The 18,402-nt window shown below is 36.3% G+C and overlaps 1 protein-coding gene across 13 annotated transcripts in view; it reads left to right on the top strand.

Annotated features, from left to right (window-relative positions):
- CDC42BPA (CDC42 binding protein kinase alpha) overlaps positions 1-18,402 on the top strand; it is a 191,607-nt gene that overhangs the window by 141,385 nt on the left and 31,820 nt on the right. For 4 of the 13 annotated variants that reach the window (XM_074863873.1, XM_074863878.1, XM_074863872.1 and 1 more), the window contains 8 exons: positions 1,674-1,779; positions 2,381-2,529; positions 3,734-3,825; positions 6,546-6,622; positions 7,785-7,832; positions 14,822-14,941; positions 15,642-15,722; positions 17,881-17,986. In XM_074863873.1, coding sequence (XP_074719974.1) covers positions 1,674-1,779; positions 2,381-2,529; positions 3,734-3,825; positions 6,546-6,622; positions 7,785-7,832; positions 14,822-14,941; positions 15,642-15,722; positions 17,881-17,986 — 779 coding nt within the window. Of the gene's footprint in view, positions 1-1,673; positions 1,780-2,380; positions 2,530-3,733; positions 3,826-6,545; positions 6,623-7,784; positions 7,833-11,684; positions 11,724-14,821; positions 14,942-15,641; positions 15,723-17,880; positions 17,987-18,402 lie in introns of all 13 variants that reach the window. The other 9 variants (XM_074863875.1, XM_074863869.1, XM_074863867.1 and 6 more) reach the window with 4 other exon arrangements.

Raw genomic sequence — 18,402 nt, 5'->3', positions numbered from 1 at the left:
ATAGAGTCAGGACATGTGTTTTTTTTCTAGGCTCCTCCCAACCTCTTGAACTAAATTGTAAGCAGGAGACAAAGAAGATAAAGTCCAAAGCATGAATAAGCGCTTACTTTTTCATGTTGGGCGTGAGTTTTGTGGTAAATTGTTGCTATTTTTGCTTTAGCCTCCTCTGTATTAAAGCAATCTTCCTTATATAAATCTTAAACTGCACACTCAGAAGTCACTGCAACCTGTAGATGTGTAGCCCATAGCTTTCGAAGCGTGATACTGCCCTAAGGCCACTATGGGAAAGCTCTTCTGTTCCTTCCTTGCCCATGGCAGTTCTGAGTTCCTGCTTTCTGTCTTTCTTGCCTCCTGGTGACTATCTATAAATCTTTGTGGAAACATAATATTATTTTTATTAATAAACGGTAAACTTGCAAGTAGCACCATTTCCATATTCACTGTGCGTATGAATCTCATAGTATGAACCAGAGAAACATTGCTTTATAGGCACAGAGGGCGAATCACTTTCTGCAGAAAGGTCACTGTGAGACAAATTCAACCATCTGGAGAACTGTCATCTCCAGTCCAGCATACTCAGGATTACAGTTACTAAGGAAAGATAGGGAAACAAGGAAAAGTTAATTTCCATGAAATAGCAAAACTGCTGTCCCACCTCCCTAAAAGTTAAACTATTTGAGGTTCATTGCTTAGAGCACATCCTAACCATTTTTGTGGTTAGTGTTGATAGATGTAACTGTGATCAAGCTGTGGTATTAGACTGCTGGTCTCTTGAGACCAGCTCAGAGACTTGGGTATGCTCTGGTGTTGCAGAACTGAGTTTGTTCTTCTGTGGGCAAGATGAGTATGTTCAGAACCAGGCATGTAAGGTGAAAGGAAATGTGTGTGTGGGGAAGGGGGTTGGGGTTTTTTTTCTGTTTATTTTAGGTTTTTGATAAGCTACTTGGTTTCAGTGAGGTAATTTTTTAGTAACTTTCTTTTCTATGTTAATACCTCAGGCAAAGTGAAGAAAGAACCTTCTGCTGTGATTAATCATAGAAAGTTGGTTTTTTCTTTGTGACTGATGATCAAAGAATCTGAAAAACAGACATGTCTCCTCCTTGATGTCTTTACACCCAGAAAACATGTCTTGATAGAAAGCAAGCTCAAGGGATGAGAGCACCTCTTCTGGCTTATGCTGTTTAATAACATTAGAATTAGACTCTCCCTATTTAATTAGCATGTCTTGAAATAACATCACTGATTCTCACTACTAGTTCTCATAGTCAATTGTTACAGTAAAGTCAACCAATATTATGTGGATAGTTGAATTGTTAATTATTGGTTATAAACCTTCTCAATTTACTCCCTAAAAATAGGTTAAGTCCTGAAAGGTTTTTCTCCCACAGTCTCAATTTCAGGTAGCTGACTTTTATACTGAGACATATATTACTTACTTAGATATGTAGTTCTTCAATCTTTATTCCTTGTCTTATTGTTCAATAAAACTCTGCAAAGCAGCAAAGGCTTAGTTCTCTGTAGTTTTCTGTATTGGTTTTTTGTTTCCTTACGTTTAATGATTTTTATTTTGTATTCTCTTTTTTCTGTTGCTGGTTGCTATTTTGTTGAAGGGACTTTTGCTTTTTTCTTTAGATTCTTTGATTAAAACATCTTTTTCTTATGTAATTGTTTAGGGTAAGTGATGAAAAAGATGCCCGAGGTTATCTTCAAGCCTTGGCCTCTAAAATGACAGAAGAACTAGAGGCCCTGAGGAACTCCAGTTTGGGTGCAAGAGCTACAGTAAGACTCTACTTCCATATGTCAGAATTTTTTTTCTTTGAAAAAACACATAATTTCAGCTGCAATAATAAGATGTCTGTAGAATCTGTGTTAGTCAAAATTTATAAACTTTCCTAGAGCTTCTTTTCTGAATAACTGAATAGCAGATTTATTGTTTATCAATTAATTAAACATCAATATCTTTATAATGTGATTTTATCTTTGATATTGTTCAAGTAGCTACTTTATAATCATATATTGATTTGTTGAAGGTATCTGTGCTTTGGGTCATGAAGCCTTAAAGCCTTTCACTTGTGAAATGTGAATGTCCTTTGTAGATGTCATTTGAATTGAGGCACATCAAAACTAGAATTCACAAAATCTCTTTGCTTTTGAAATCATGACAGCATAAGATGTTCCTCTTGTCTATTTCGTACTTGAGTTTAATTCTAGTAACAATACTCTTTTAATTTTTTTAATTTTAGATTACTTTGGAATTAATGAACTCTTACATTAAGAACATAATAAACTGAGAAATGGAATTGTTGAAGTTAGTTAGGTTCCTAATTTTTAGCTTTCTTTCCTCTTACTCTTTCTTTTCCCTTTTTTTACTCTTTACTAGGACATGCCCTGGAAGATGCGCCGCTTTGCAAAACTGGATATGTCTGCAAGGTTGGAACTACAGTCTGCACTTGATGCTGAAATCCGAGCCAAACAGGCTATTCAAGATGAGTTGAATAAAGTCAAAGCTTCCTGTATCTCTACAGAGTGGTAAGACTGAATTGTTCTGATGGAAATTTACTTTGATACCTCCCAGGGAGTGTCATCAAATCATGATTTTAACTATCTCTGTCAAAATTCGATAATGAATGCTATGCCTGTTTCTTATATCCAAAAGTGAAAAAAAAGACCACATCTCTCTTTACTGTGTAAGCAGCTGGATGCTTACTGGGAAAATTTGAAATCTTGAAGACTTTCGGGGGGACACTTTCTCTTTAATAATATAATCTCTTCTAGTTGTGATAACAAGTTCAAATGTAAGCAGAGTTTGGGTTTGTGTCTTAGAACTTACTCTTTTCCGTTCTGTTGATAGCTGCATTGGGTTAGTTGACGAAAATCAATTATTGCATACTGATTTGTACAGTAATAAGATGTGGTTATGGAAGATTATGGATTCTCTTATTCTTTCTTCAGACCTTCCTCTCTCTCCCCCCCCCACCCCCCCCAATAACAAAATTTATTCTGAGTTGGGTGAACGCCTAAAGCAGGGATTAGTAGGAAGACATTCCATTTCTAGGTCTCCAGCTTCAATTTAGCTCAGAGTACTGACTTGCTTTGCAGCTTTAGGAAAGCAGCTGGACAGAGCTGAGATTCAAGTATGTTATCCGTAAAGTGGGAATAACTTATCCACCTGACTGGGGTGTTTTTCAGGCCAGGTAAAATGATGATAGGCAGCATTGTAGATCCTCTAAGAACAGGAGAGCCAGTGTTTGCTTTGATAGGCAAGGATGAGAAGTGTGGTAGAAATGCATAGTAGTGTCACCTATCCAGCTGTGAATCAGAAAGCACGAAGGAACTAACTGTAAAGTAACTGAGAAGAACAACAGTTCAACATAGTCTTAAGTATCACAGGCACTGTGAATTAACAAATTAAAAAATTAAGCATAAAAATACACATGGTCATTTTTCTCACTCACGGGATACAAGTTCACACAATTACTCATAAATTGGAAATACGAGCCTATTTAGCGGGTAAACAGGGGCAATTAAGTGCTTGTTCTGGTTTGAGTTCTTTTTAAGATACCATGCTAAACAGGTCCCAGTAGATTTCTGAATTAATTCTGGCATTTGATGACGTCATGAAGTTTGATGGGCATTAATTTTTAAATAGCATGCAAAGATGGGAAAAAAAAGGTTACTTGTATTATAGGTTCTCAATATTTACATAGGTTTTATTGTTTGTATTCTTTTGAAGTAAATTGCAAGAATCTGAGAAGAAGAACATGGAACTGCTGACAGACATCGAAAGGCTGAAAAAGGAGACAGAAGAGCTTAGATCAGAAAAGGGTATGGCAACTGATATCCAAGTAAATAACATGTTTCACATTGTTGGGTACATCTTATCAATTAAGTGTCAACTTGCAACGAAAACATGGTACCAACAGACTTTAATATACAAAATGTGAGCACAACAATTACACGTTAAGATGTACCCACAGCAGTTGCATTTGCACTTCTAATACATATTTGTAATACGCTTCAGTTCTGTTGATACACTTGAACCACTAAGGTGGTATTTGAGTTGGAACTGCATTATTTTTGTTTGGCATGTGTCTGGTGATTTACTGCCGGAAAACTGTTAGTATAGACATATTTATATCTTTTTTCCCCTTTATGGTGGGTGATGGTATTTAGACTTTCAATACTGTTCATAGTGTTCTTCATCTATGAATGTTTTGGCCCTGTCTACACAGAGAGTAAACAAGTGCAGAGACATTCATAGCATTCATTTGTTTCTGGGATGACTTTGCTGGTTGGCTTTGTAACCATGTAGTGAGCAGTGTGGTCATGTTTGCTTTGCTGTGGTATTAAGAGTATGTTCTGGGATTTCTAGTGCATCCGTCTAACATTTTTTCTCGTTGTTGCTGGGAGAAAAGACTTTTTGGTAATTCTGAAATTTTTCATTGAGAACTAGTTAATGATTTGGCTGTTTCTTTGCACTTCCCGTGATATCTCTAATATTTCTATCTTACAAGTCACATGGGAAGAAGTGACTTTTCAGACCAGATGGAATTACCTAATTTTCTGTAGGGAACTCTGAAGTCCGGACTTTCAACACCCTGGCAACAATTGGTGTGTAGGGATGTCAAATATTGTTCAGCCTTTGCAACCTAACAGCATGTCAATCAATAATGCATTGCAGTTAACATTCATCTCCTATATATAGGCCTCCAAGTGCTGGTTTACTGGTAAAAATAATACAAATCTATACAGAACATTAAGAAATGACTGGTGCTGATTAGCAAATAAGACTTAGGGAATTTGTACTTGTTCGTCTTGATGCTTAGCACTGATACCAGGATTATGCTTCTTTCGCATGCTTGGAGCGGAACTCTTGATAGCATCTCCCTGGGGACAATAATGCTTTGTCATGTTTAGCTTTCATTTATAGCTTCTTGAACTGTCATAAATATTATGCATGGTTACTTGGCTTCTGAAATCTTCCTTTGCATTAAACAATCTGTTAAGAGTTTATAAATAATGTTTTACCCTGTATTTTTTCCAGTGTTTAAAACCTTACTCTTTTTGGATAAATATTTATTCTTTTCTTTAAAAAAAAAAAGAAAAGAAAATACACTGCTCAAGGAAAATTTAGTTACTATGCTTTATGCCAGAAATAAATAAATAAGATTCTACTACAGCTATGCAAATATTTTGATAGAAATACACCTTAATCCAAAATCCTTATCATCTTTGGACTTGGTTTTCTCTTACAAGAAGAAATACATCGATGTTTGAATCATGAATTGTACGGAGGGTTCAGATGTAGTCCATGTACAGTGGTAGAGTAACTGGGTGTGGAAATGGATTGCTAGGAAGGGATTACTTGAGATTAGCACTTGAATCCTTTGTTCTTTATAAATGTGTTCTAGAAACTGAGGAGAGTGAGGAAAAAGATTACTAAAAATGATTCTGTAAAGTAGCAGGTAATCTGAGAATTGTTTTTAGTCTTTTACTGGGGTTTCAGTGTATTTATATTTTGAAGAGGAAAAGGTTCTTTGTAACTTCTTTGTCCACTGTGGGTTATATTTGGAGCAAACAGGATGATATAGCCAGGCAGAGCAAGACACTGACATTTTTTAAAAGAAATAAGTGACCTTTTATAGCATCAGTCTTTTGAGATGCACACAGTCTTGCAGGCTCTGGTCATAATAAGTGTGTGTGTGTGTGTGTGTATGTTTATATATATATATCATGTACTTACAGTGTTCAGGAAGCTAGAGTTTGTACACGTCTGTGATTTATAAACACTCACAAAGCAACTTGATTATTCTCCAAAGAAAAGAAGAAGGGAAAAAAAAAAAAAACACCAGTTGAAGCAAATTAAAGTAACAATCAAGATGCTTCAGCCTCTCTAGTTCCAGAGGATGCAACGTTCCTGCTCTGCTTACTGGCTGAAAACTGTGTAAAGGTGTAGCGTGACAGAGACATTTGAAGCTTTACCCAGGATTGTATTACTCCTGGATATCCAAAATTGAGAGGTGGCGGAGAGGCATCGAGCATGGGTCAAGGAACTCCTATTATTTAGAAATGCAGTGTCTTCCTCAAGCAGCCTGTTCTCTACATTTTTGTGGAGGCTCCCTTTGACTAAAGCTGTCCTGTCATGGTAGGCTGTCCAGCGTGTGGCTGGAGCAGGGATGACACCTGTGCCTTGGCGTGTGTGCCTGTGTCATGCAGGACATCTTGCAAATGAACATAAGCACATTAGGAACCTGTGCCTTCTGCGTAATAGACACATACATACAGTATGTTTTCATGTTTAATTCACACCACACTCATTCTAGGTTGGAAAAGGTTAATTAAACATACGCTGCTTGCTTAGTGGGTGTATGTCTATTAAAAAAAGTCTTTTACTCTGGAAAACAGACGAAATGTGACAACTCAACAACTCATTTCAAAAAATGTAGGTGGTTCAGGTGGATACTCAGACCCTGATTCAGCAAGGCAAAGGTCCTCCATGAAAAGGTCATTTTTCCGTAGCTTAAAAACCTGCTGCTGTTTTCTAGGTGTAAAGCACCAAGACTCACAGAATTCTTTCTTGGCATTTTTGAATGCGCCTACCTCTGCTCTGGATCAATTTGAAGTAAGTGTACAGCTATTCTAACTCTGTTAGTAGTGGAACTACTGCTGTTACGTGCTGTTATATGGATATAAATGCATATTTGCTGAGAGGTTGCTACTGTATTTTAATCATATTGCCCCATTTATATTCATGTATAATAATATGTAAGAATTGTTTGTCATTTACAGTGCTGGCTGTCTTCTCTTGAACACTAGTAATATTAGTGAATTCTCTCTCAAACCTTGAATGCAGAAATTTTCCTGATTTTGTAGTGAACATGAAAAGGGTAGTTGTTCAAATGGCCTTTCTTTGTCTTCAGGAAAATGCTAAGTAATGCTGATAGTGGTTTGGTAAAAATGAGAGAAAATACATAAATAATTCTTGAATGTATTCCGTGAAGTCATTGGTACTGTATATTTATTAAGTTTTCATCTTCTGTTCATTTTACACAGATCTGTAAAATACAGCCAATTACTATTCATCTCCTATTCACAGATCCTATATACTTAAAAAATAAATCTGTTTCATTCCTTTGTCAATTTCAGACAAAAGAGCAGTTTAGGTAAAAAACCTGGAATAAAAAAATTGAAACAGTACTACACATTTCGTATCTTCTTTCTCTTTAATCAACAGTTAGCAATGCATCCTTTTTCTTTTAAAAGAACAGCTGGGGTGAAATATTGGTCAAACTGAATTTGGAGGGAGCAAGGCACCACCGTTAGTTTTATATTAGTCTAAAATTTGCCCCTGTTTTTTTCCTGATGGGCGTACAAAGTCATCACATTTAGCTATGAAAGAGCATAATCCCTGACGTTATTGATGTTCCAAAATCTACTTTCTTTTCATCATCTATTCATTAATTCATTGTTCTCTCTTCAAGTCCTCACAATTAATACCAATTTTTAATTTGCTTTTTAATCATTTATCTTATAAGTTACTTTCAATATAAAAATCTTGTTGGGATGTAGAAATATTTATTGAGTGAATGCTGGAAAAACATTGGGTTTTATGCAGGTAGTTTATTGATTAATTGTCTATGAAAGACAATGAAAATTTACTGAGGTAACTTACTGGGACTAGTTATTTACAGTTCTTTATTTTTGCACTTTTATTTTTACTGAACAGTTTTCTTCATCCATCTCTTTCTCTCTCTCTTTTTTTTACTGCTGTTTTCATTAAATAGGATTCCTTTTCCTCCTCTTCATCCTCATTGATTGATTTTATGGATGACGTAAGTCTTTGACTTTCAAACCAGTAAATCCCTCAATAACAGAGATCAGTTGATTGATTTAGAATATTCAAGCATTAATGCAGTCAAAAAAATCTGCAAGTGCAGTGGAGAACACAATATTTCTGTAGTAACATACTTATACCTATTTATATAGATAGATGTTCAGTTTTAAAGTGTTTTTCTTCAGGTGCAGGTGAAGAATTCTTAATTGCAAACAGTTTTTCTAATGGGGAGAAGCTGTTTTGGGGCATTACCTACTGATATGGCCTGCGGAAAATGGTTCCAAAATCACTGACACATTTATTTCATTTAGTTCTGTTGCTTCATATTATTACATTATCATTAGTTGTTTCCAAAAGTTTTCTGATCACTTCAGTGAAAATGTTTTCCTTGAATACCATCAATTTCTGTTTGCTCAAATAAAATACTGTCTCTTTTTTAGCCTATATTGTAAGAAGTAATTTTCATTATAACTGAAATGAACTTACTACATTTTACTGCCATTTGAGATGCTGGCTTTCTGTCAGGACAGTGTTTAAATATTTACCCTAGTTAATTGCATGCTAAGGGAATTGAGTTAAAAGCTGAAAACTGACTGCATTATATTTTTTCCAGACTGATGTAGTAGGCACATAAAAGTAAATAAGCTTTTAAAATTCAAAGTATATACTGTGCATACATGGTAGAGAACCATCCATTACAGCTCTGTAGGTGTATGGTGTGTCCACATCTGTGTGTGATATGTGTATACACACACACACATTTATACGTGTGTATTTAAAACAGCATAATCCTATTTGCATTAAAACGTGATATAATTCATTTTATTCTAGAAATGTCTGCTGTGAAGGGTGTAACAAAGAGGGTATCGTATATGGGGCTGTTCTACTGATCGCATTTCCTTTCACAAACTCTGAAAGAATGCTTTTCTTCTAGATACTTTTTTTTTTCCCTGTAAATCGGGTGTATACCTTAGACAAAATGCGAAGGTATGTCTGTGGTACCGTAGTAGAAGGTGTTTGCCTGCATTTTTGTATAGCATATAGAAAACTTTGTCTTACTGATATTGTTGGAACTTTCTTACACAAAAAAAATGAGAGTACAGTTTCCTGTCATGTTAAATCTACAATAAATGAATAATATTTATATCCTTTATCTGGATTTAACAAGTGTTCTCTATGTTGCCTGAGTATTAGGAATACTTCATTTGTATCAGCAGCTTCTTTCATAGAAAGTTGTCTTTAAAAATATCTAATACTCTCTCCTAAAACCTGTTAAAAGATAAATCAAGTACATATGTGTCAGAGTAGCTGATAATGTTGTATTTTGCAAGGGGAAACTTAGGACAGTAAAGTTTTCGTGGTTGCTATTTGGGTAGTTTTAGAGGACATCAGTACTTTATTCTGCGTTTATGGTTTGGTTTTGTGGGGTTTTTTGTAAAGACAACACCATATTTTTTTCACAGGCATTTTGATAAAATCACTTTTTTTTTTTAATCTATGCAAGTGAATAATTTTCATCTCTTGCCGTATATCTTTTAAGGCATTCTTCTTGATTGGTCCACCCAGATCAAATCTTTTCAGATAACCATCTTTTAGTCTTAGGTAAAACTCCACATATTAACGTGTACATTGTTGCATGTGGATGACTTACTACACGCAGAGTCAAACTTCCCCTGTTATGTCTTTAATCTGAGTCCAACAGGAGTGTTTTTTACTCAGTGGCATTGGGCAAGAGTACATCTCTGGACTGGACTGGCCAGGGGCTAATGTCTTTAACACCAGAGCAGAATTCTTTCTCATCTGGCAAAGCTGCAAAAGAAGAGAATTGACTGTTCGAAGATAGGAAGAGTACCTTGCAGTTCAAGACTTCTTGAACTACCTGTCTTTATTAGAAAGAGAAATAAAGCTGATGCCCACGTTAGTAGGCAAAAGGTGGTATAATTAAGTTGTGCTTAAAGTCAGTTCTATATCTTTCATTTACTGGACAATTACTTGATTCATTCATAGAGAGATTCGTAATAAATAGGCTATGAATTAACAAAATTTTTTTTTAATGTTTTAACTCATTGAGTTGGTTTGATATCAGTGTATTAGGTGGACTTAAGTGAAAATAAGAGTATTAAAAATCATTCCCCACTGGATGTGACCTCCATTCCCTTTACAATGTCTCTTTTTGACAGTAGTTACTTTGAAGGGCAGTGTTTCTTGCAGCATTTCAAGAAGAATTAATCTATGCTCAGTCAAACATGAGAAATATGCGGGTTCTTTATGTTAAGACCAAGAATTGGAAGTCCTCAGGTCAGACTCATGCAGTGTTGCAATATTGCATGGGTTGTAGGAAAGCCTCTCTTGTAATCAAGAGCCCAAAGTAAATATTACTAATGGCCTGTATTGTTTCTTCAGCCTCTGTGCTTCGTAAAGAAATGACAGAGAGTGTAAAAATAATATGCAGTTGCAGTTATATAGCAGTCCTTGCAAGACCTCTGAAGTCTATTTAACGTATAGATGTGTAAGCAGCACTGAGTTTGGCCCACTGATTACATTTGGAGTTTACTAGGGTGGGTATGTCTTGTGCATCTGCCATACAAATAACGTAATTGTTTATAGGACTCTGTGAATGACTGGAGTTAATTCTAATTTTTTCAATGAGGAAAATGGTAGTTTTGCAATTTCTGCTGGAGAGAAGTAAAAATAGATGTCCTGCTGCCTTTGTAGCCTGCAGATGCTGAGCAAGAAAAGTGGTAACTCACTATTCAGATGAGTAGCAGTCACTGTTGGTTCCAGCTGTTCCTCCTTGAAAAGATACTTGGTCAGGTTGGCAGAACTGGTGCCTAAATCCTCATAGCTGCAAAAGTCCCTGTGTTCAGAAACAATCCTTGTATCTCTTGTACGCATGGAAGGGTGCAAAGGGGAGTAGGAATGGGTTTTGCTCTCCCTGGTTTCTGATTTTGGTGGGGAGAGAAGTAACCCCCAGTGACTCTAATACACTAATCTCTAAATCTTTGCCGTGGTTTCTCCTGTGTGTTGCAGGCTGTCTCTCAGTAATGTTGTCTAGGTGTTAAGTCTCCTGCCTTCACTAAAAGTGTGATAATGGAAGTGGTGTTGGGTTTTATTTTTTTTCCAGGTGGATCTTTGTGTATCTCACTAGCTACTAGAAGCAATCAACTTGTTTTATTTAAAGATGAAGTTGTGATTATTTAATAACAGTAAAATGGAATCCCATTTTCCCGTGACAAATTTATTTTCCCCACTTGATAGAAAATGTTATTTTTCCCATTATCGACACATTATGAGTTAAAAATAGATATCTTAAATCCTCCTGCAATCTGTCCTCACGTACAGTTCCCATGGGCTTTGGTTAGTCTCAACAAATGTGAACTGTGTAAATAACCACAGAATAAATCATGTCCTGAATTCTTATTATTAAACTGAATAAGACATAGTGTGTGGTCAGAGCCCTGACTCTACCTGCACATTCATAATTAAGTTTAGAATAATTCTGGTTCTTAGTGATGCTTTCAATTGGACATATTGCGCCTCCAAGCGATTGCTTTATTCATGTTGTTCAAAGTACAGAGATGCTAACTGCAAATTATTAGTGTGACATAGTCTGCAGTTTCACTGCTGTTGTCCCGCGTAAAACTATAGACTTTAAAATAACTGTTCCCTTTTTTTTTTGATGTTTCTTTCCTCTTGTTGCTCCAGAATATCTTGTTTTCAGAATACTTGTAAAAACGAACATGTCTGTGTGTGTCTAAACACTACGTCTGGAGATACCGAGTAACGAATTCTGAGCTGATGTGTGTGACACTGTGCGGTTTTGTAACATATTCTCCTTTCTTTGTTAAAGCGCTCTCCTTCCTGTATTCCAGCTAACAAAGGCAGACGTGTAAGAGGCTGTCTTACTCTATGTGGCCCTTTATTTTTTGCCTGTTGTACATGCCTTTGTTTAATGTATGGATTGTGTATTTACCTCACTGCATGTCTTGTGCTGCTGCTACCGTTTGCTGCTGCTGCGCTTTTTGTTGTTTTACAGCTGTGAGCTAAAAGCTTTTGGAGTATTGCATTTGGTAATCCTGTGAGCAGAATATCACAGTAACTGCAGAAGATGCTTCGGGTGTTTTCTCATTTCAATATGAAAGTTCTTTGCAAAAGCTGTTCAGGTAGATGCAGGTTGGAAAGATGAGCAAGTGTCAAATGAGGGCCTGTTTGTTTCCTTGCCCTTAGCAGAGGGCATGTGTTGAGTTAGGGGAATTGCCTGTAGGAGGCAGAAGTTTGGCATTTGGGAGACATGTCATAGCAAATGATAGAAAATATCACAGTACAGAGATAAATAAATGGGAAGTGGACCATTGAGTAAATTGGAGCATCAAGGAAGTCAGGAAAAAAATCATACAAGGAAAACAGAGTTAATTGTGTTGTAGTCTGTTAAGCTGGAAAGCTCAGTGGTGTTTCAAAAATCAAGGGGGATTTTTAAACATGGTGTTATCAAGGCTTTGTCAGACTGAATTCGTACCGGGTATGCTATGTCCATTTTAAACTCATGCTGCCACTTTTGTTTCTTTCATACACATACAAAGATAGGAGTAGGAAAGCATACAAAGCATTTATATTGAATATTCAATACATAAGCAATAACACCCAACAGCTCTAATAATGACCTATTAGGACTATGCAGTTCAAAGCACACCACTCAGTGTCAGGCAAGCTTACAGTAACTGCGTGTTTCTGTCGGCTGTGGCTTCAGTTCAGAAGTTCATCTCTCCTCAAGATGTGCTTATACACTGGCCAGCTTTGGCTCAGACCTACACAGGTGGCACCATGTAGACGACTGAGCGCAGTCCTGTGGAAGATGACAAGGCTATTACAATTTGGTAGGAAATATTGAAATTATGCTTTTGATAATCCAGTGGATTAATTTAAAACTAATTTTGATGGTGTTAATATGGTCCACATAAGATTTTGGCCATAGTGAGTCAGGTTGCTTTTGTACTTCTCATTAAAGCAAGAAACCTGCAGATTACTGCAGCAATGCAGCTTAAGGCCCTGTTTCTGCAGTAAAGGTGGTAGTTAAATTCCCTTCAAATTCTGTAAGAGTAGATCAGGTTCTGTGTGTTTTGTGGACTTTTTATGTTCATAAGTAAAGTAAAAATACATTTGTTACTGGTTCAGTAGTTGTCTTTAACCACAAAGGCTTTGTAGCACATTCCAGAAAAGTTTCATCATTCATATCATGCTTGTACTAATTTTTTTTTAAGAGACACCATGAAAATTCTTTGGTATGCAGATGCTACTTTGAAAGGGAAAGCCTTTGGAGTATCTGGAAACATTTATGAAATGATGGATTAGATCTCTGAGTTTAACTTGCAGAAGAAAAGGAGTGTCTGTTTCTTGCTACAAAAAATTCCCCGGTAGTTACTCATTGGGCTTTTTTTTTTTTTTTTTAATAACTCTTTTAAGAAGGTAAAATTGTTCAAGGTTAAACAGTCTTTGGGTGGACTACAAGTTATCACATGTTTGTAGACTCGATAAAAAGTTTAAAATAATTGAAACAGCGTTATGTGTCTGGGGATTTACTACTTAAAGGCATCAATGTTTCTAATACGGGATAAAGCCTCCAATTATTACTTGCTTCTGATAAATCTGAGCACAAAATGTTTGCTTTACTGCTAATTTTTGCCTCAATGCTTGAAACACATGATCTATGTGTAGAAAACAGGTGTATCCCAGTGTGAGAATTTCCTGGTTTCATTTCAGAAATACTTGCAGGCATCTTAATATGCCTAAATTGATTAAGCTGATGAGCATTCTGCACCAGATAATTTTTTTTTTTCAAGGCTATGATAAAACTAGAAGCCATCAAACTTAAGTCACTACTATTAAAAAAAAAAAAAAAAAGAGAGAGAAAGAAAAAACAGCAACTACACCTGTTCGCTACCATGACTGAGTTTCTGGAGAACAGGACTGTATATGCATGTATAAGATTGGCTTGGCAATACATTTTATTCCTAAAAAGCAGTGAAGTTGTGGAATTCTTAGTATGATGTCAATGGCAAATGAGATAAAAAACACTGGAATGTTCAAATGCTTTCTGTAAATGTTGCTGCATATTTTAGTTTGTGTGCAAGCTAGCCAAATCCTTAGCAATGGGGAACTGATGATAGCATTGCTCCAGAGAAGCCAGGCATACAATGGAGACTTCTGTAGGCTCCAACTTTTAGTTTTATTAGTTGAGAAAAGCATCCTCATCTTGCTATAATTTTAAAAAAAAAAATGTATAAATTTACATAGAAAACTTTGATGTGGAGATGTCTTGTTTTCAGGGAAGAATCCTGCATTCTCTGATTTTTCAGTTGCATTGACAAAAGATGACTTGTTATCCAAGATACCTGGTTGTACCTATATGCCTTGATGTTCAGTGTAGTTCTGTGTTGGGCTTAATTTCATTGTATATCAGGGACTAGGAAAATATTCCCCTGAAGAAACTGTATTCCTGGTAAGGATGTTTTTGCAGTTCAAATGGTGTACAAAAAAACGCCCTCAATTCTCTGTGAATATAATTAACCTCAGGAAATACATTGTTTGCTCTGCCTTTTCTCCTAAATATGTTTGCAGATTTACATGGGCTATATGGGAATTCACTTCTAACAAATCTCTACTACCAGTGGTGTTTAGAAAATACTCCCCCTTTTAAAATGCTGAATTACAAGTCTCTTCAAGTGTTTATCAGGCCCCTGAACTAGCAGCTCTTATGCATGTGCTCACCTTTCAGCAGAAGCCTTGACATGTTCATATTCAATAATTTTCATTGCATTTTTGTACTTTAATTAGGAAGTTGCTTAAAACTGAATTTTTATCCTCTCAGTTCTCTCTTAGGAATTCTACTGCTCTCCTATCTTATTTTGGTAAGAGTTAGGAATTATTTTGTAATGATGTCTTTTGATTTTTTTTTTTTTGGTTGTGTTTTCTTCTCTTGAATTGTTCTAGATTGATTCAGTTGAGAATTTTACATTGTCTAATACTCCATCACGGGATGAAGATAGCAAGTCTCACCTCCATTCAAGATCAAGGTCTCCTTCTACAGCTAGTGAGATTGAACCAATCGAGGTACTTCAGTGTTGACAAATTTTTGTCTTTTTTTTTTAGGAGTAACAGTTTCACTCATATAAAAATGGCTATTGCAAATACTTTAGTTTAGAATGAAACTCACTCTGCTGCAGCGAGACTATTTAGGACCTTGTTATAGCCTTCTGCAGTAGTAGTGAACTGTATTTTGAGTTTTGGGGAATGTTGCATTTCCTTTCACATACGGTTAATTGATCAGGTATGGGAACTATGTTGAATCAATTATTAGATACAGTCTTTCTTCCTAAGGTATCCTCAGTCATGAATATTTAAGAAATGTTGTCACAAAGTTAATGTTACACTATAGTTTGTAAGAGCATACTTTGGAGTCCTGCTGAAAGTCTTGTCAATACGAAATATTATTAGCTGGGCTCTGCAACTGTAGTAACGTATTCCTTTTTCCTGTTAAAAATATTAACTGTCTGTTTATTTTACATTAGAAAAGATTCAGTCAAATGTTTAAGATAATATGAAGTTATTTTTGACATTTAGGAGATGAATCTTACGCATAATTTTGCTGAGAAGATTTAGTTTTCTGACTTCTTTCTTGTGTTAATCAGTTCGGTTTTATTGCTTGTATGGGGATGGGGTGGATGGGACATTGTGGTGGTCTTCTTTTATTCAAGCTATCTTTGAGAGTGTGTGTTTGATGTCTTACTGATCCTTTGGGGACTATGTTCAGGTTACAGATCATCCTCCCCGTTCAATTCACACACCAACCATGAGGACAGCATATATTGGATCAGGACTCTCTGCACCAAAGGTACTCAGTCAAGCGTTCACGCTTTCTATATAGTAAGGGGGAAAATAACACTCCTGGGCAACAGCTTCAGGAGAGCTATTTATCACAGTAATCTTACCAGAACTGCCTAGAAGTGTTGTTTATGTGCAAGCTGGTTGCTTTCTGAAATTTAAAACCCCTCATTCTTACATTATGTGGTGTGACAGGTTGTACCAGGCATGCCACGGTAGCAGCACACAGGCATTTGATTATAGGAAAAACAGTAGTTTGAACATTGGAAAGATATAGATGAACCAGAACATGAAGAAAGGAAAAGAGACTTCCTAGAAGGAGTCTGTTTTCCAGCATGTGTCTGACCAACCTACCTCTGTCCTCTGCATACAATAAAACTGATGTCACTGTGGGCTAGTCTCAGATTAGCACATCTGTGTGCTAATTAGATGCTTATTTTTGAGAAAAGACAAAGAGTAAGCCTAAAATGAAACGGTAGCTTTGCATTTTTTGTAAGCAATGTAGAGTGAGCACTGCAGTGAGCACTGCAGCACTGGGAGAGGCTGGGAGAGGAATTCCAGTTTTTCTGTCTTCTGGCTTTTTACTTGCATAAATACTGATTTTACATCAGTTGTTGAAATTATTTTGCTGTTGGCCAAATAAGTCAAGTCAGTGCATGCTAATTTACCATGGTATTGTGTATATTCAAGCAAATGAGGCATAAGATACAAGCTATTAAAGGAAAAATTTTTTCATAAAAGTTTCAGAAGTGCCTTGATGGCTTAGGAATCTTCTGTGTATTTTAAAAAATGATGTTTTTTCTGCAACGAATCAATGAAGTCAGTCTTTCTAACAGATCTGTTTCTCTGCTTTGATAATTTGCAAAATAGCAAAAGACTTCATTTGTGTAAAGGAAGGCTAAAAAGTTTGAGCAGACAGTGTTCTGTTGGCAACATCTTGGTAGATCAATTAAAATTACAATTAGTATTGAAAAATTACTGTAAGTGCTCTTGGAATTATGTGAAGCATTTTATTGTGCACATAATTTCATTTTTGCAAATATTTTGCTCAGTAAAGATTGGCTTTCTAATTTGTTATGTTCCCTAAAGAACCTTCTTACTTTATGATTGCATCAGTTTTTAAAGCTCAGTATTGTTACCCTGCAAGTTGCCAAAGAAGACATGCATCTGTAGGCAGAAAGCTTCCATTGTAACAGTAAAACTATCATTAAATATGGATGACGTTTGAGCCCTCAGCTATGATATCTTATGCTGTGAAAAACAGGAAAGTGAGTAAAATTTTAATATACCTACTCATTAAAGTAGTCTGCAAAATTGTCTTATTTCAGATCACATATATTATCCAGGTTGTTTGGACAGCCTTTGTGTTCACCCTCTGCTGTATTCTTTCTCCACCTACCAGTTGTTACTTTGCTGGGAATATTTTTAGACAAGCAAAGCAGCTTCCTGGATTTTATATAAGGCCTTTTATGAATCATAGTGCCACATTACATAGACATATAGCCCTGGTGTCATAGCATCAAGCACTGCCATCCTTGACGGAAGAGAGAGAATTAAAACACTTATTCATGTAGTCTGTGTTCCCAAAAACTACCAAGAAGAGAAGCCTTTTCAAAATCAACTTCATCTATGCTCTTGCTTTTAAATTGGGTGTTTTGAAGTTGCCTGTGCCTGACAACATAAAACTGAACTGTGTCGTGCTTTCTGGCATAAAAATTACAATTTTGAAGAAGTCTGATATTTTTCTTTGAACTAAGGCAACGCTCCTTCCAGAGGAGCACTCCATTTGCAGTTTAGAAAATACTGTGGTGGGTTGACCTTGGCTGGCTGCCAGGTGCCCACCAAGCACATACCCATGTGTGTTCAACTTCTAGAGTGTAATGGAATAATTTTGGCAACTTTCCTATCTGCAGTGGAAGCAAACTCATGTTCTGAGACAAGGTCCAGTTTCCCTGGTTTTGTTTACAGAGGATGGTTTAAATTATCAATACCGAGCACTGATAAGGAACTTTTTTTCAGCCCATGTGTTAGGAGCTCAGATCTTATTTCAGCAAACACAAATAAGCTACTGTTTTAAACGTACCTCTGCACTCTTATGTCTGTGAAAAAACCCAACTGTTCTTCAGAAGCGTTGCAGGTATTAACATCCTTGTCTGCTTGTTTCACAGCCTAAAGCCCACCAGTTTGTAGTGAAATCATTTAATACACCAACAAAATGCAATCAGTGCACATCTCTGATGGTTGGTTTAATACGACAGGGCTGTACTTGTGAAGGTAAGCACTTGTGAAAGCAGGAAGTGTGAACTGAAGCTCTTATAAATGCAAACTGCACAGTAAATGTTGTAGTGTGATAACGCAGGAGTCTTCTGTTTGTACTTTGAATAACAATATGTTCTCATGCTTCAGTCTTTTAACAGTAGAAGCCAACCGCTTTGAACATAGTATGTAACAGATTACCTAGTTATCTGAGGGCATACTTAACTCCAGTTGGTGGTACAAGAGATTAGTTCAGTTTACTTAAAACAGCAACAAGGAGCCACAGTCAGTGGTCAGGTATGCTGACAGCAGCTTTGCTTTCTGACTCAGGGCAAAATGTAAGACAGCTTTGCTATTCAGTACTAATTTTGCTTCTTTCCAGGACTAATTTATTCTAGGTTTGTATGTACACAGAATGACACTCATAATTTAGA

This window comes from Strix uralensis, chromosome 3 (assembly GCF_047716275.1).
Source record: "Strix uralensis isolate ZFMK-TIS-50842 chromosome 3, bStrUra1, whole genome shotgun sequence".
NCBI lineage: Eukaryota > Metazoa > Chordata > Aves > Strigiformes > Strigidae > Strix > Strix uralensis.
This window is presented reverse-complemented; position numbering and strand designations above follow the sequence as displayed.